This window comes from Conger conger, chromosome 12, assembly GCF_963514075.1.
Source record: "Conger conger chromosome 12, fConCon1.1, whole genome shotgun sequence".
In the NCBI taxonomy this organism is placed as follows: Eukaryota; Metazoa; Chordata; class Actinopteri; order Anguilliformes; family Congridae; genus Conger; species Conger conger.
The window spans coordinates 4,883,207-4,898,928 of NC_083771.1; the positions used below are offsets into that span (position 1 = coordinate 4,883,207).

Consider the following 15,722-nt stretch of genomic DNA (forward strand, 5'->3'; position numbering starts at 1 on the left):
CTTCCGGAGGTGTAACTCCCCGAACATTGATTGGTCCAGTTCTGTGGATTGGTCAGATGACGAAGGTGCGCGCTTTGACGGGTCACGTGGAGGGGGAAAGATGGCGGCCTCGGAGATGTGTGGAAGGTATTTGAAAGAAAAAAGAAATTGTTATTTTTTCAAAATAAATAATTTTGTATACGGCGTATTTTGTCGAATGACATTTACAATGGAGATTACTACTATATCAATATAGCTATGTGGACAAATTTGTGAACGCGTAATTAACTGGTTAAATCTTCCAGTATGTCGCCAGCTAACGTTAGCTGGCTAACAAGCTAGTGTCAGTTTAATTCAGGAGGGAACGCATGTGCATTTAGCGCACTAGTTTTCAAAGCGCCCCCAAAAACATACGCTTTTAGGAGAGATGTTCAAATTCAGTACATTTCCCTCTTGACATTAATGGTTTTATACATGAAAGCAATTTACGATATTAGCTATGTTTTACCTAGCTAGACTGTCCGACTGACAACTTGTGCTTTGGCTGTGAAAGCTCAAATGTATTAAAAGCCAAACTGAAAACTTGCTAATCTAGTTGTTAGCATGCTAAGTTAGTAACCAATTGATTGTCTCATACTAGTTAGCTATTACATGATTTGTGAGGGGCCGTTGGCTAGTTTCTAATTCTTAAACTTGTTGCTATCAAACGAGATATTTGGACCGATCAAGCTTGTATTCCCCTACGTAGCAAATCAGAGGACTAACGTTAATTCACGTTACATTAATTAATTTGTCAGCTAACATTCCAAATGACAGCTAACAGTAGCTAAATAAAGGTTGGCGAAACAATACTCGCCCAGTTTGTCGTTTGCCGCTACCCTGTAAGTGGAATGTGTGGAATTGCATTGCAGACAGATATTGAACCTGCATTTCTAACAAGTGTCTGTTTTTGTAGGAGCAGTCGAGAGCTATGGACCATCCTGCTGGGAAGATCCGCATTGAGAGAACCGGTACGAGCAATTTATCAATGTTCGTGATACTTGTTTTCATGTGCTTTTTGTTTTAATGAATCCAACTATTTAAGCCGAATTATGTTTAATTCTTGATTTAGAAATATGTTGGGGAAATGTAAGCTGCGATCCGACACACATACGTTTCCTAAACCTGTATACGGTCCTGCGTTGATTTAGTCAACGTGATTCAGTCCAGTAATATCAGTTTCACTTTTATTTTTTCCTCCTTGGATGAAGGCCCAAATCGAAGCGGAACTGGACAGAAATTGGGAGCGCTTGCACCTGGGATTGTGCTACTATAAAACACCCAGGTATGTTATGGTTCAGCCTGTCCTGCTATTCGTGTCCTGTCACCTTGGCTTCCATGGCAAACGTAATAAATTATAATGAAACGTTTGTCCTGAAATGAATATTTGCTCTGTTATAGTCCATCATCGGCTGACAAGTTGAAGGCTGATAAGAATGTTACTCAACCAATGAAAGACTTTGGCCTGAGAATCAGTAAGCTCCTGGTAAGTATCTACAGATATGAGGGTTGGCTTTGGATTATAGAAGGAAGCTTGATCCATATAAAGATAGTGGTTCACAGCTCCCACAAAAAAATGATTGCAACTTTAGTGTATTTATTGTGCAGAGTGATGACTACATGCTAATGCGCTTCGATCTTCCTCGGTGTGTTGTCTTTATACATGTGGGGCGACATAGCTCAGGCAATAAGAGCAGTCGTCTGGCAGTCGGAGGGTTGCCGGTTCGATTCCCCGCCCGGGCTGTGTTGAAGTGTCCCTGAGCAAGACACCTAACCCCCAAATACTCCTGACGAGCTGGTCGGCACCTTGCATGGCAGCCAATCGCCGTCGGTGTGTGAGTGTGTGTATGAATGGGTGAATGAGAAGCATCAATTGTACAGCGCTTTGGATAAAGGCGCTATATAAATGCCAACCATTTACCATGTCCGTTTCGTTCAGGGTCTGGATGAACAGCAGAGCGTGCAGATACTGGAATGTTACTTGCAGGAGGATTACAGAGGAACTCGCAACACCATGAAGGTACAGGGTCCCTGTAATGCAGGGACATACTGGTAGGAGGATTAATGGGTAATGCTTTCTGTGAAGGCTCCTACATGCGTCCCGCAAAATCACCTTATGGCGTAGCCTGTGCTTTGTCACCATTGATACATACAGTCAGGTCCATAAGTATTCGGACAGTGACACAATTTTTGTCATTTTGCCTCAGTTTAATAAAAATGTGATGAGTGAAACATTAAGAAACGATCAGAAACTAGTTGAATGCTTGAAAATTTATTCTGAAATAGAAATGCCCATGTCCCATGCTCGATCAAACCAAGTAAACGGAAGAGGAGAATGGGGTGGGGAGGGTTCTGATTTGATATATTATGGTAATGTAACTTGGCGTATGATATAGCTGGTGACATTTCATATACCGCAAACCACTATGATACCGGGGGTTGTAGACATTTTAATGATTTTGCCATTTTCTCAGTCTGTCCTGCAGGATGAAAGGCAGAGCCAGGCCCTGCTGTTGAAGGTGTGTATCGCAAAGTCAGCCAATATTTATGTTGCCTTATTTTCATGTAGGTTTTGGGATAATTATATAATTAATTGCCAAAACCTCTTTATGAATCCTGAAGATTTTATATTAAAGTCTTATAAGGTCTTAGGGTATCTAGTGTTATTGGAACGATGCCCAGAACTAGCATCATGGATTCCACCGTAGCTGTTTTAGACATTTTAGGACCTATGTTACATTCAGGACACAAGTGTAACATGTTAGGGATTTTTTTTTGTCATGTTAAACTGATAAGCATAGACGCTGTTTGTTGTATCATTCACCTACTGCATAAATGCACCTGTATTCATCTTCATTTGTCACTTCGATGAACATGTTGACTTGTGTATGTTTGTGTGAAGCATTCCCACTGTCTCTGACCGCCTCCTGTCTGTCTCTCTGTGTAGATCGCTGACTATTACTATGAGGAGCGGATCTGTCTGTTACGCTGTGTGCTCCTGCTTCTGACCTTCTTCCAGGACGAGAGGCATCCGTTCAGGGTGTGGTGCTCATAACGCTGTGGGGGCAATGTTAGAGCAGCTTAGAGTGGCAAAGTCTAATAAAGACATGCCAGTTTTGGCCTGGTGGAAATTAAGTCTATATATATATATATATATATATATATACACACACTCAGTGAGCAATTTATTAGGTAGACCTGTACGCCAGCTTGTTAATGCAAATATTTAATCAGCCAATCATTTGGCAGTAACTAAATGCTTAAAAGCATGCAGATGTGTTCAAGAGGTTCAGCTGTTTCTCAGACCAAATGGGGAAGAAATGTCATCTGTGAATTTCATTGCGAAAGAATTGTTGGTGCCAGATAGGGTGGTTTGAGTATCTCATACTGCTGATTTTTCACACACAACAGTTTGCAGAGAATTGTGCAAAAAAAACAAAAAAAATACAGTGAGCAGCAGCTCTGCAGACAGAACTGTGTTGTTAATGAGAGACGTAAGAGGAGAATGGCCAGACTGGTCAAAGCTGACAGGAAGGCGACAGTAACGCAAATAACCACACATTACAACAGTGGTATGCAGAACAGCATCACTGAACACACAACAAGTCAAATCTTAAGTGGATAGACTACACCAACAGGAGACCAATAAGTCTAAAAAATAAATAATAAATACCTAATGAAGTGCTCACCAAGTGTATATGACCAAGGAATGCAATGTGTAAAATCTGAAATGGCACAGCCTTGTCTCCAGTGGTGACGCTGTTATTTTATGACTCAGGCGGAGTACTCCAACTGTGTGAGCAAGCTGGAGAAGGACCTGGTGATCAAGTACCAGCAGCAGTTTGAGACCCTGTTCAAAGCGGAGGCACCGACATGGGAGAGCCATGGAAACCTCATGGTACTTAAATTTCTTTTTTATATTTATGTTTTTTGTTGTTCAGTGAATTCACTAGATTTGCTCTGTATGCACACAAGGTCGTCCTATTCTTGCATTGTTTCAGTCCTGTTCTGTTAATGTGGACATGAGGCTGTTCAGCTCGGTGTCTGGTCTTTTAGCGCTGTGGTCCCTCATTGTGTTTGTGTGACTGTGTAATGGACATTAAGGATTGTGTCTCTGTGCTTTGTGGAGACGGAGAGGCAGGCGTCTCGCTGGTTCCTGCAGTGTCTTCGGGAGCAGTCTCTCCTTTTGGAAATCCTCTTCCTGTACTACGCCTACTTCGAGATGGCGCCCACAGACCTGCTCTCCTTCACTAAGATCTTCAAGGAGCAAGGGTTTGGACAAAGGCAGACAAACCGGCATCTGGTAGACAAGAGCATGGATGTGTTGGTTGATCGGATCGGGTAAAAATCAGCATCCTGCTTTTGATTCGCATTTTCGTTGCTGTTCTTAACGTTCTTAAACCTTTTTCTGTGGTGGTGAATCTTGCATTTGACCTTATGTGCTTTGCAGGTACCTGAGCTCTCTGATCCTGGTCGAGGGAATGGACATAGACTTCCTGCACAAGTGTGCCCTCGAGGATCGCACAGAGCAGCACCAGTTTTCAAATTGTCCTGACATCTGCAAAGTAAGATCACATCACTTGTGTGAATACTGGTGTGATATTGTTCGATATCACCAGTGATATTGAAAGATGAGCAAAGATGGGTTCATTTTCTTGAGCCATTAGTTTGATATTAGCTGGTCTACCTCCTACCTGTCTAGCTTCTGTTTAATAGTTGCACCCAAATACGACAACTGGAAACCTGAAGGCTAAAGATGTATGTGATGAAAGTCTATGTACATATGCAAAATAAACCTTTCAGGTAGTCCCCCTTTTACATGTAGCTTTGGGATTTAATCAATACTTTTTTAATTCATGGAAATTCAGAATTTTCTATTGGTCATAATAAAAGAGCTTAATTAGTAGGCTATGTCAGGTTTTATCCCCACTTCTGTTGACAGATGAGTTTATAACTGTGCGATTCTACTTTCTAGCTCTCTAAATGTGCACACGTAGAGCATGTTGGTCTTATGTAGAGAACTGGTCAAGCTATACTCTTCTTCTCTTTTGAACCACTTCAGGAGATGGACCAAATTCTGCTCAATTTCGGGGACATCCCCCACCACGCCCCGGTTCTGCTGGCCTGGGTTCTGCTGCGGCACACGCTCAACCCGGACGAGTCCAGTCCGGTAGTCCGTCGGATCGGCAACACCGCCCTGCAGCTGGCCGTGTTCCAGTACCTGACCACCATGCTGCAGGCTCTGGGGGGCAGCGCCAACAATGTACGCCGTCAACCAGAGACTTCTGTCGCCTCTGCACATGCTCAGTGCAGCAGATCACACACATTATTACTGACTCGCTGCCCATCTGGCTCAATATGTTTGATTTGTCTTTTGTCTGCAGGATTTTTGTCTGACCACTCTTGAATTTCCCCTCATAAACTTTTAGCAGGCCCATCTTGTCTGTCCCATCAGTATATTTACAGCCCTAATGGGGACTCTGCACCCAGATTTCCACAGTTGACACTCTCCGTGTGGTCTTTCAGTGCACAGCCAGCACCGCACGCATGTGTATCTACGGCCTCATCTCCTTCGTCATCACCTCCTTTGAAGAGGACACTCTTGGAAGCCAGCAGGTAAGGACATGGCTTGTACAGGGAAGGAGAGGGAAGTGTGACTTAAGGCTGGTTTATACTCCCGTCGGGCGACCGTTGCTGTGACCAGCAACATTGCTGGTCGCAGTGACATTGGGTTTCTACTTCATAAATTAAGTATATTTAAAATGAAACGACGAGCATAGTCAATGTCGGGCGACGTTTCAGTTGAGAGAGCCTAAACCAGCCGTAACAAAACAGCGTGTGGGCACGTTTTTGACCATTGGGAACAGTTGACTTCAGCAGGCTGTAACGTGGTCCTTCTTTGTTCCAGCACCTGATCAATGTGGCCTGTGAGGTCCTGTCTGCTCCTAACCTGGCTGAGCTCTTCTGGGAGACGGTGAGCTGAGGGGCTGAAGTGGCACAGTTATTAATCTCTGAATTACTAGGTTATTTCAGAATACAAGTGAACAATATGGTTCTTCTTTCTTTTCTGTGCTCTCCACTTCTATAAATAAACCTTGTGAGAGACACTTCTGAAGTTTCAATTCCCATTTCTGCTTCGGTTGTGAAGTCCAGGTGTGAGCTGGCTTAGATTCGAGTTTTTGGATGCTCTCTGATGACGACAGTTTCCCTTCTTCAGAAGCCCAACGCGGGATTGGGAATGATCCTGGACAGCGCTCTCGGGATTTTCCCTCACAAGATCGGACCGCTCCTCCAGCTGCTGACCGCCCTGCTGTCCGACAAGCCCACCGCCAAGAAGGTAGAGCCGAGCCCCAGGCCCTGTATCTCCGCAGGGATAGACCGCAGGCTCTACTGTTCTCACCGTGCCGTATGTCCCCTGTTGGTAACCACCAGTGTTTGTCTTCCAGGTCTACAGCTTTCTGGACAAGATGTGCTTCTACACGGAGGTGTACAAGCACAAGCCCAATGACATCCTCTCCCGGGAGGATGAGACTCTGTGGCGGAGACAGACACCCAAGCTCCTCTACCCTCTTGGTACGCTGCACACCACCTTTTCACATGAACACGTTTAATACGACCATCCGTCGTGTTTTGAATGTGTGAGCTTGCTTGTCATTTTTCTAAGTTGGGTTTTGTTTATCATCTCCTCTCCAGCGCTGTGGATTGGTGTTAAATCGCGTTGCTGTAGTGACGTGTGTTATTAAAATGGCGGCCCTTTCCCGCAGGTCTGGGCCAGACCAACCTGCGCATGCCGCAGGGCTCCTTCGGCCAGGTGGTCCCGGGGGATCAGGGCTACATGGTGCGCTGGGACTACTCCTACAGCTCCTGGACGCTGTTCACCTGCGAGATCGAGATGCTGCTGCACGTGGTCTCCACCGCAGGTGAGCCCAGCCCGTCTGACCGCCCGCGGAGACCGCCACTCCACTCCCCTCTGCCTGTGCCTGACCCCGCCCCTCCCCTCTGATTCGCTCCCCAGACGTGATCCTGCACTGTGAGAGGGTGAAGCCCATCCTGGACCTGGTGCACAAGGTGATCAGCACAGACTGGACCGTGTCTGACTGTCTCCTGCCGATCACCTCCCGCATCTACATGCTGCTGCAGAGGTGAGACCGCCCGAGTCGCACCTGAGTCAGATCACTGCACAAGTACTTATTTAGTCTGTGTTATTGACTGTGTCTTTAGGACTGTAGAGCTGTGTTATTGACTGTGTCTTTAGGACTGTAGAGCTGTGTTATTGACTGTGTCTTTAGGACTGTAGAGCTGTGTTATTGACTGTGTCTTTAGGACTGTAGAGCTGTGTTATTGACTGTGTCTTTAGGACTGTAGAGCTGTGTTATTGACTGCATTTAGCTCTGTAGAGCTGCGTTATTAACTCTGTATTTCTTGTCCAGGCTGACATCGGTGATAAACCCCCCTGTAGATGTGATAGCCTCCTGTGTGAACTGCCTGACAGTGCTGGCAGCTCGGATGCCAGGGAAGGTAAGAAGATCGGGTCCAGGGTCCATGTCTTTTACCCTCCCGAGAAATGGAAACACGTCCTGCTCAAATCAGAGGTGTTGTGAAAACATGTATCCCTCATTTTGTGTGTAGGTTTGGTCCAGCTTACACCACACCGGATTCCTTCCGTTCGCCTCCACCCCCCTCACCAACATAGCGCAGTCCGTCAGGTGAGTCTCTACCCCCCAGCTGACCAAGGGGGCTGCTAAGTGAAACTGCTAAGAAAGGGAATTACTTTAAGCAGTAGCTGCATATTTAGGGAAAATAAGTAAATACATTGATATTTCTGTATAAAATGTTCTTGTCGTGGCATTATGTATGAATATGCGATGTGTGTCTCTAGTGCTGAGGGTATGAAGGCCGGTAACTATGGCAACCTACTGGTGCTGATCGAGCAGCCTCGGGGAGAGTACGCAGTGACCATCGCCTTCCTGCGCCTCGTCACCACCCTCGTCAAGGTGAATAACCCACTCCTCCCTCCAGGCCTGGTCCTCCGAGCTCCTCGCATGACGAACATGTGGGGTTAGGATGAGGGCGGTCTGTAGCCAGCCTGTAGCCTAGTGCCTAACGTGCGTGACTAGCACTTGGAAGGTTGCTGGTTCAAGTCCCAGTGTAGCTACAATAAGATCTGCACTGCTGTTGGGCCCTTGAGCAAGGCCCTTGACCCCACATTGCTGAGGGTAGTCCCCAGCTTTGTCTAAATAACTAAGTCATTATGGATAAAAGCATCAGCTAAAAAAAACAAAAAAAAAAACGTATTATTAAGAGACACTGATTTATCACTGAATTCAACTGTAAGCCTAATCTTCAGCAGTGAGAACCCAAAGCTTTAAACGACAGTATGATGGAAACGTCCATGCTGTAAATGAAGTTCTGTGTGTGTTTGTGGCCCTTTAGGGCCAGCTGGGCAGCACCCAGAACAAGGGCCTGGTCCCCTGTGTGCTGCTGGTCCTGAAGGAGATGCTCCCCACCTACCACAAGTGGCGCTACAACACCTACGGAGTGAGAGAGAGGATCGGTAAGCAGGGGAAAACCCTTATGGGTGATTCAGTGTGGTACAACACCTACGGAGTGAGAGAGAGGATCGGTAAGCAGGGGAAAACCCTTATGGGTGATTCAGTGTGGTACAACACCTATGGAGTGAAAGAGGAGAGGGCGGTTAGCAGGGGAAAACCCTTTACTTATGGGTGATTCAGTGTGGTACAACACCTATGGAGTGAAAGAGGAGAGGGCGGTTAGCAGTGGTCATGTTAATAGTGAATATTAAACCAACCAAAAATATAAACCAATATTCCAAGGTAAATTTTTATTTATTTATTTTTTTTAGTTTACAATGTGCATTGCTCCTGTTTCTTTGAGCCAGTTGTTGGCTCAAAGATGATTGTATATATTGGTAATATTTACACAGCCATTGGTAACATGGCGAGATTCGAAGAGAGAGTTTTTATGCGTTTAGACTGTTGTGTGGTGCTTCGTGAGTGAACTGTGAGTCCTGGTGAAGGGGAGACTCTGTGCTCTAAATCCCCTCAATCTGCCCCCTGCCCCCTGCCCCCCAGGCTGTCTGATCCTGGAGCTCATTCATGCCATCCTCAACCTGAGCCCTGAGGGAGAGTCAGAGGGCAGGTATGGATGGAGCGCCCTCGACCCGCTACGTTTCTGTGTTCTCTGATGCTGTGACCGTTATGTTGACCGTGTTCCTGTCCCCACAGCACCCCCAGCCTGCAGTCCCTCTGCATCTACAGCCTGGCCAACACCGACGCAGGGCAGGCTGTGGTCAACATCATGGGAATCGGGGTGGACACCATCGATGTGGTGCTGGCAGCCCAGCCCAGCAGGTCAGCTCCTCAGACTGTGTGGTGTGTGGTGTGTGGTGTGTGGTGTGTGGTGTGTGGCGTGTGGCGTGTGGCGTGTGGCGTGTGGCGTGTGGCGTGTGGCGTGTGGCGTGTGGCGTGTGGCGTGTGGTGTGTGGTGTGTGGGATGTTTGAGTGGTGTGTGGTGTGTGGTGTGTGGGATGTTTGAGTGGTGTGTGGTGTGTGGGATGTTTGAGTGGTGTGTGGTGTGTGGTGTGTGGGATGTTTGAGTGGTGTGTGGTGTGTGGTGTGTGGGATGTTTGAGTGGTGTGTGGTGTGTGGTGTGTGGGATGTTTGAGTGGTGTGTGGTGTGTGTCGTGTGTCGTGTGTCGTGTGTCGTGTGTCGTGTGTCGTGTGTCGTGTGTCGTGTGTCGTGTGGGTCGTGGAGGTTTCTGTGTGTGAGTGCTCACTCTCTCTCTCGTCTGCAGCGGTGGTTCTGAGGGTCCAGGTCAGATCCTCATCCAGACGGTGAAGCTGGCCTTCTCCGTCACCAACAACGTGATCCGGCTGAAGCCTCTGTCTGACGTGGTGTCTCCCCTGGAGCAGGCACTGACACAGCACGGTGAGAGCACTGCCCCCTGGTGGTCATACCCTGCGGCTCCTCAAAGTTTCAGGAGCTAATTCTTTACCCTGGCACATTACACATATCGCAGTATATTTATTAAACAAAACGTATTCCATATGGTACGATTGCAGGCTTTTATTTGTAACATTTGGTTGCTCCATATAGTCTTAGCATTACAGCAAGTAAGTTGCAACAAATTAAGTTTGCTGGGGAAAGGCAAACCTTAAAGGGGAGGGCTATGTGAGCGACTCATACTTTCATCTAAATATATGGAATGATATTTCATCTTTGGATTAGAAAAGATATTATATAGACCTACATGGTCTGATGAAATGCTGCTTTTCAGGTGGCCATGGAAACAACCTGATTGCAGTCCTGGCGAAGTACATCTACCACAAACACGACCCGGCCCTGCCCAGACTCGCCATACAGCTCCTGAAGAGGCTCGCCACGGTAACCTGCCTCTCACGCGCCACAGGCCTCTCAGGTCCGACACCGTATCTGTAGGACAGGCGACCGAAATACTTTCAGAAATGTTTATTTATATACATCTGTCAAAATCGAGTGCAGGGGGTTCATCTCCGCTCTGTAAAATGACACTGGAGTTTTGTGATGTAGGTTCGGAGTGTTGAGTTGGTGGGTTTGATTGGCAGGTGGCCCCCATGTCGGTGTACGCGTGCCTGGGCGGTGACGCAGCGGCGATCCGAGACGCCTTCCTGATCCGGCTGCAGAGCAAGACCGAGGACGTGCGCATCAAGGTCATGACCCTGGAGTTCCTCACCGTCGCCGTGGAGACGCAGCCGGGCCTCATCGAGCTTTTCCTCAACCTGGAAGTGAAGGACGGGCCGGAGGGGTCGAAGGTGAGTCAGCGAAGGACCTGCGTCAGTGACCTTGTTCTGTAGGCCTGTGTGTGTCTGTGCAGTGTTAGCGTGCCTGTGTGTGTCTGTGCAGTGTTAGCGTGCCTGTGTGTGTCTGTGCAGTGTTAGCACGCCTGTGTGTGTCTGTGCAGTGTTAGCACACCTGTGTGTGTCTGTGCAGTGTTAGCGTGCCTGTGTGTGTCTGTGCAGTGTTAGCACGCCTGTGTGTGTCTGTGCAGTGTTAGCACACCTGTGTGTGTCTGTGCAGTGTTAGCGTGCCTGTGTGTGTCTGTGCAGTGTTAGCACACCTGTGTGTGTCTGTGCAGTGTTAGCGTGCCTGTGTGTGTCTGTGCAGTGTTAGCACGCCTGTGTGTGTCTGTGCAGTGTTAGTGCTGTAGTTACTCTAACCGCCTGTGTGTGTCTGTACAGTGTTAGCACGCCTGTGTGTGTCTGTGCAGTGTTAGCGTGCCTGTGTGTGTCTGTGCAGTGTTAGCGTGCCTGTGTGTGTCTGTGCAGTGTTAGCGTGCCTGTGTGTGTCTGTGCAGTGTTAGCGTGCCTGTGTGTGTCTGTGCAGTGTTAGCATGCCTGTGTGTGTCTGTGCAGTGTTAGCATGCCTGTGTGTGTCTGTGCAGTGTTGGCGTGCCTGTGTGTGTCTGTGCAGTGTTAGCATGCCTGTGTGTGTCTGTGCAGTGTTAGCGTGCCTGTGTGTGTCTGTGCAGTGTTAGCACGCCTGTGTGTGTCTGTGCAGTGTTAGCACGCCTGTGTGTGTCTGTGCAGTGTTAGCACGCCTGTGTGTGTCTGTGCAGTGTTAGCACGCCTGTGTGTGTCTGTGCAGTGTTAGCACACCTGTGTGTGTCTGTGCAGTGTTAGCGTGCCTGTGTGTGTCTGTACAGTGTTAGCGTGCCTGTGTGTGTCTGTGCAGTGTTAGCGTGCCTGTGTGTGTCTGTGCAGTGTTAGCGCTGTAGTTACTCTAACCGCCTGTGTGTGTGTGTGTGTGTGTGTGTGTGTGTGTGTGTCTGTGCAGTGTTAGCACGCCTGTGTGTGTCTGTGCAGTGTTAGCACGCCTGTGTGTGTCTGTGCAGTGTTAGCACACCTGTGTGTGTCTGTGCAGTGTTAGCGTGCCTGTGTGTGTCTGTGCAGTGTTAGCACGCCTGTGTGTGTCTGTGCAGTGTTAGCACACCTGTGTGTGTCTGTGCAGTGTTAGCGTGCCTGTGTGTGTCTGTGCAGTGTTAGTGCTGTAGTTACTCTAACCGCCTGTGTGTGTCTGTACAGTGTTAGCACGCCTGTGTGTGTCTGTGCAGTGTTAGCGTGCCTGTGTGTGTCTGTGCAGTGTTAGCGTGCCTGTGTGTGTCTGTGCAGTGTTAGCGTGCCTGTGTGTGTCTGTGCAGTGTTAGCATGCCTGTGTGTGTCTGTGCAGTGTTAGCATGCCTGTGTGTGTCTGTGCAGTGTTAGCGTGCCTGTGTGTGTCTGTGCAGTGTCAGCGTGCCTGTGTGTGTCTGTGCAGTGTCGGCGTGCCTGTGTGTGTCTGTGCAGTGTTAGCATGCCTGTGTGTGTCTGTGCAGTGTTAGCGTGCCTGTGTGTGTCTGTGCAGTGTTAGCGTGCCTGTGTGTGTCTGTGCAGTGTTAGCACGCCTGTGTGTGTCTGTGCAGTGTTAGTGCTGTAGTTACTCTAACCGCCTGTGTGTGTCTGTACAGTGTTAGCACGCCTGTGTGTGTCTGTGCAGTGTTAGCGTGCCTGTGTGTGTCTGTGCAGTGTTAGCGTGCCTGTGTGTGTCTGTGCAGTGTTAGCGTGCCTGTGTGTGTCTGTGCAGTGTTAGCGTGTCTGTGTGTGTCTGTGCAGTGTTAGCGTGCCTGTGTGTGTCTGTGCAGTGTTAGCGTGTCTGTGTGTGTCTGTGCAGTGTTAGCGTGCCTGTGTGTGTCTGTGCAGTGTTAGCGTGCCTGTGTGTGTCTGTGCAGTGTTAGCACGCCTGTGTGTGTCTGTGCAGTGTTAGCATGCCTGTGTGTGTCTGTGCAGTGTTAGCGTGTCTGTGTGTGTCTGTGCAGTGTTAGCGTGCCTGTGTGTGTCTGTGCAGTGTTAGCGTGTCTGTGTGTGTCTGTGCAGTGTTAGCGTGCCTGTGTGTGTCTGTGCAGTGTTAGCATGCCTGTGTGTGTCTGTGCAGTGTTAGCGTGCCTGTGTGTGTCTGTGCAGTGTCAGCGTGCCTGTGTGTGTCTGTGCAGTGTCGGCGTGCCTGTGTGTGTCTGTGCAGTGTTAGCATGCCTGTGTGTGTCTGTGCAGTGTTAGCGTGCCTGTGTGTGTCTGTGCAGTGTTAGCGTGCCTGTGTGTGTCTGTGCAGTGTTAGCACGCCTGTGTGTGTCTGTGCAGTGTTAGTGCTGTAGTTACTCTAACCGCCTGTGTGTGTCTGTACAGTGTTAGCACGCCTGTGTGTGTCTGTGCAGTGTTAGCGTGCCTGTGTGTGTCTGTGCAGTGTTAGCGTGCCTGTGTGTGTCTGTGCAGTGTTAGCGTGCCTGTGTGTGTCTGTGCAGTGTTAGCATGCCTGTGTGTGTCTGTGCAGTGTTAGCATGCCTGTGTGTGTCTGTGCAGTGTTAGCGTGCCTGTGTGTGTCTGTGCAGTGTCAGCGTGCCTGTGTGTGTCTGTGCAGTGTTAGCGTGCCTGTGTGTGTCTGTGCAGTGTTAGCATGCCTGTGTGTGTCTGTGCAGTGTTAGCATGCCTGTGTGTGTCTGTGCAGTGTTAGCACACCTGTTTGTGTCTGTGCAGTGTTAGCACGCCTGTGTGTGTCTGTGCAGTGTTAGCGTGCCTGTGTGTGTCTGTGCAGTGTTAGCACGCCTGTGTGTGTCTGTGCAGTGTTAGCACGCCTGTGTGTGTCTGTGCAGTGTTAGCGTGCCTGTGTGTGTCTGTGCAGTGTTAGCGTGCCTGTGTGTGTCTGTGCAGTGTTAGCACGCCTGTGTGTGTCTGTGCAGTGTTAGCGTGCCTGTGTGTGTCTGTGCAGTGTTAGCGTGCCTGTGTGTGTCTGTGCAGTGTTAGCACGCCTGTGTGTGTCTGTGCAGTGTTAGCACACCTGTGTGTGTCTGTGCAGTGTTAGCGTGCCTGTGTGTGTCTGTGCAGTGTTAGCACGCCTGTGTGTGTCTGTGCAGTGTTAGCGTGCCTGTGTGTGTCTGTGCAGTGTTAGCACGCCTGTGTGTGTCTGTGCAGTGTTAGTGCTGTAGTTACTCTAACCGCCTGTGTGTGTCTGTACAGTGTTAGCACGCCTGTGTGTGTCTGTGCAGTGTTAGCGTGCCTGTGTGTGTCTGTGCAGTGTTAGCGTGCCTGTGTGTGTCTGTGCAGTGTTAGCGTGCCTGTGTGTGTCTGTGCAGTGTTAGCGTGCCTGTGTGTGTCTGTGCAGTGTTAGCGTGCCTGTGTGTGTCTGTGCAGTGTTAGCGTGCCTGTGTGTGTCTGTGCAGTGTTAGCGTGCCTGTGTGTGTCTGTGCAGTGTTAGCGCGCCTGTGTGTGTCTGTGCAGTGTTAGCGCGCCTGTGTGTGTCTGTGCAGTGTTAGCATGCCTGTGTGTGTCTGTGCAGTGTTAGCGTGCCTGTGTGTGTCTGTGCAGTGTTAGCGTGCCTGTGTGTGTCTGTGCAGTGTTAGCGTGCCTGTGTGTGTCTGTGCAGTGTTAGCATGCCTGTGTGTGTCTGTGCAGTGTTAGCATGCCTGTTTGTGTCTGTGCAGTGTTAGCACGCCTGTGTGTGTCTGTGCAGTGTTAGCACGCCTGTGTGTGTCTGTGCAGTGTTAGCACGCCTGTGTGTGTCTGTGCAGTGTTAGCACGCCTGTGTGTGTCTGTGCAGTGTTAGCACGCCTGTGTGTGTCTGTGCAGTGTTAGCGTGCCTGTGTGTGTCTGTACAGTGTTAGCGTGCCTGTGTGTGTCTGTGCAGTGTTAGCGTGCCTGTGTGTGTCTGTGCAGTGTTAGCGCTGTAGTTACTCTAACCGCCTGTGTGTGTGTGTGTGTGTGTGTGTGTGTGTGTCTGTGCAGTGTTAGCACGCCTGTGTGTGTCTGTGCAGTGTTAGCACGCCTGTGTGTGTCTGTGCAGTGTTAGCACGCCTGTGTGTGTCTGTGCAGTGTTAGCACACCTGTGTGTGTCTGTGCAGTGTTAGCGTGCCTGTGTGTGTCTGTGCAGTGTTAGCGTGCCTGTGTGTGTCTGTGCAGTGTTAGCACACCTGTGTGTGTCTGTGCAGTGTTAGCGTGCCTGTGTGTGTCTGTGCAGTGTTAGCGTGCCTGTGTGTGTCTGTGCAGTGTTAGCGTGCCTGTGTGTGTCTGTACAGTGTTAGCGTGCCTGTGTGTGTCTGTGCAGTGTTAGCGCGCCTGTGTGTGTCTGTGCAGTGTTAGCGTGCCTGTGTGTGTCTGTGCAGTGTTAGCGTGTCTGTGTGTGTCTGTGCAGTGTTAGCGTGCCTGTGTGTGTCTGTGCAGTGTTAGCGTGTCTGTGTGTGTCTGTGCAGTGTTAGCGTGCCTGTGTGTGTCTGTGCAGTGTTAGCACTGTAGTTACTCTAACCGCCTGTGTGCAGGAGTTCCTGCTGGGCGAGTGGAGCTGTCTGCAGGTGGTGCTGGACCTGATCGACTCCAGGCAGCAGGGCAAGTACTGGTGCCCCCCGCTGCTGCACCGGGCTGCTGTGGCCTTCCTGCACGCGCTGTGGCAGGACCGGAGAGAGAGTGCCATCTCAGTGCTGCGCACCAAGTGAGCTCCCCTGCCCTGCCCCACCCTGCCCCACACTGAGGGTCTGTGTGTTTGTGTATTAGCTCTGAGTGCACCCCGAGCTGCTCTCTGGTCATTGAGCACCACGCCCTGCACACTGGACGCTGCTGGTGGGATGAATAGGCTGTTGAGCCGAGTGTCCGATCATTCCCGTCTAAGAAACGGCCGGAGAGGCTGCT

At 49.4% G+C, this 15,722-nt stretch overlaps 1 protein-coding gene across 1 annotated transcript in view; it reads left to right on the forward strand.

Moving 5' to 3' along the window:
• Positions 1-44: 44 nt before the first annotated feature.
• The window catches only part of nup188 (nucleoporin 188), a 26,841-nt gene continuing 11,163 nt past the window's right edge, over positions 45-15,722 (forward strand). The window contains exons 1-27 of the mRNA XM_061263531.1: positions 45-126; positions 935-989; positions 1,230-1,303; positions 1,420-1,504; positions 1,958-2,038; positions 2,493-2,537; positions 2,966-3,058; positions 3,797-3,916; positions 4,148-4,359; positions 4,469-4,583; positions 5,081-5,281; positions 5,545-5,634; positions 5,927-5,992; positions 6,236-6,355; positions 6,465-6,591; positions 6,783-6,938; positions 7,034-7,160; positions 7,449-7,536; positions 7,648-7,724; positions 7,898-8,012; positions 8,452-8,572; positions 9,111-9,177; positions 9,264-9,389; positions 9,833-9,966; positions 10,316-10,422; positions 10,623-10,829; positions 15,356-15,525. Coding sequence (XP_061119515.1) covers positions 101-126; positions 935-989; positions 1,230-1,303; positions 1,420-1,504; positions 1,958-2,038; positions 2,493-2,537; positions 2,966-3,058; positions 3,797-3,916; positions 4,148-4,359; positions 4,469-4,583; positions 5,081-5,281; positions 5,545-5,634; positions 5,927-5,992; positions 6,236-6,355; positions 6,465-6,591; positions 6,783-6,938; positions 7,034-7,160; positions 7,449-7,536; positions 7,648-7,724; positions 7,898-8,012; positions 8,452-8,572; positions 9,111-9,177; positions 9,264-9,389; positions 9,833-9,966; positions 10,316-10,422; positions 10,623-10,829; positions 15,356-15,525 — 3,005 coding nt within the window. The 5' untranslated portion in view covers positions 45-100. The remainder of the gene's footprint in view (positions 127-934; positions 990-1,229; positions 1,304-1,419; positions 1,505-1,957; positions 2,039-2,492; positions 2,538-2,965; positions 3,059-3,796; positions 3,917-4,147; positions 4,360-4,468; positions 4,584-5,080; positions 5,282-5,544; positions 5,635-5,926; positions 5,993-6,235; positions 6,356-6,464; positions 6,592-6,782; positions 6,939-7,033; positions 7,161-7,448; positions 7,537-7,647; positions 7,725-7,897; positions 8,013-8,451; positions 8,573-9,110; positions 9,178-9,263; positions 9,390-9,832; positions 9,967-10,315; positions 10,423-10,622; positions 10,830-15,355; positions 15,526-15,722) is intronic.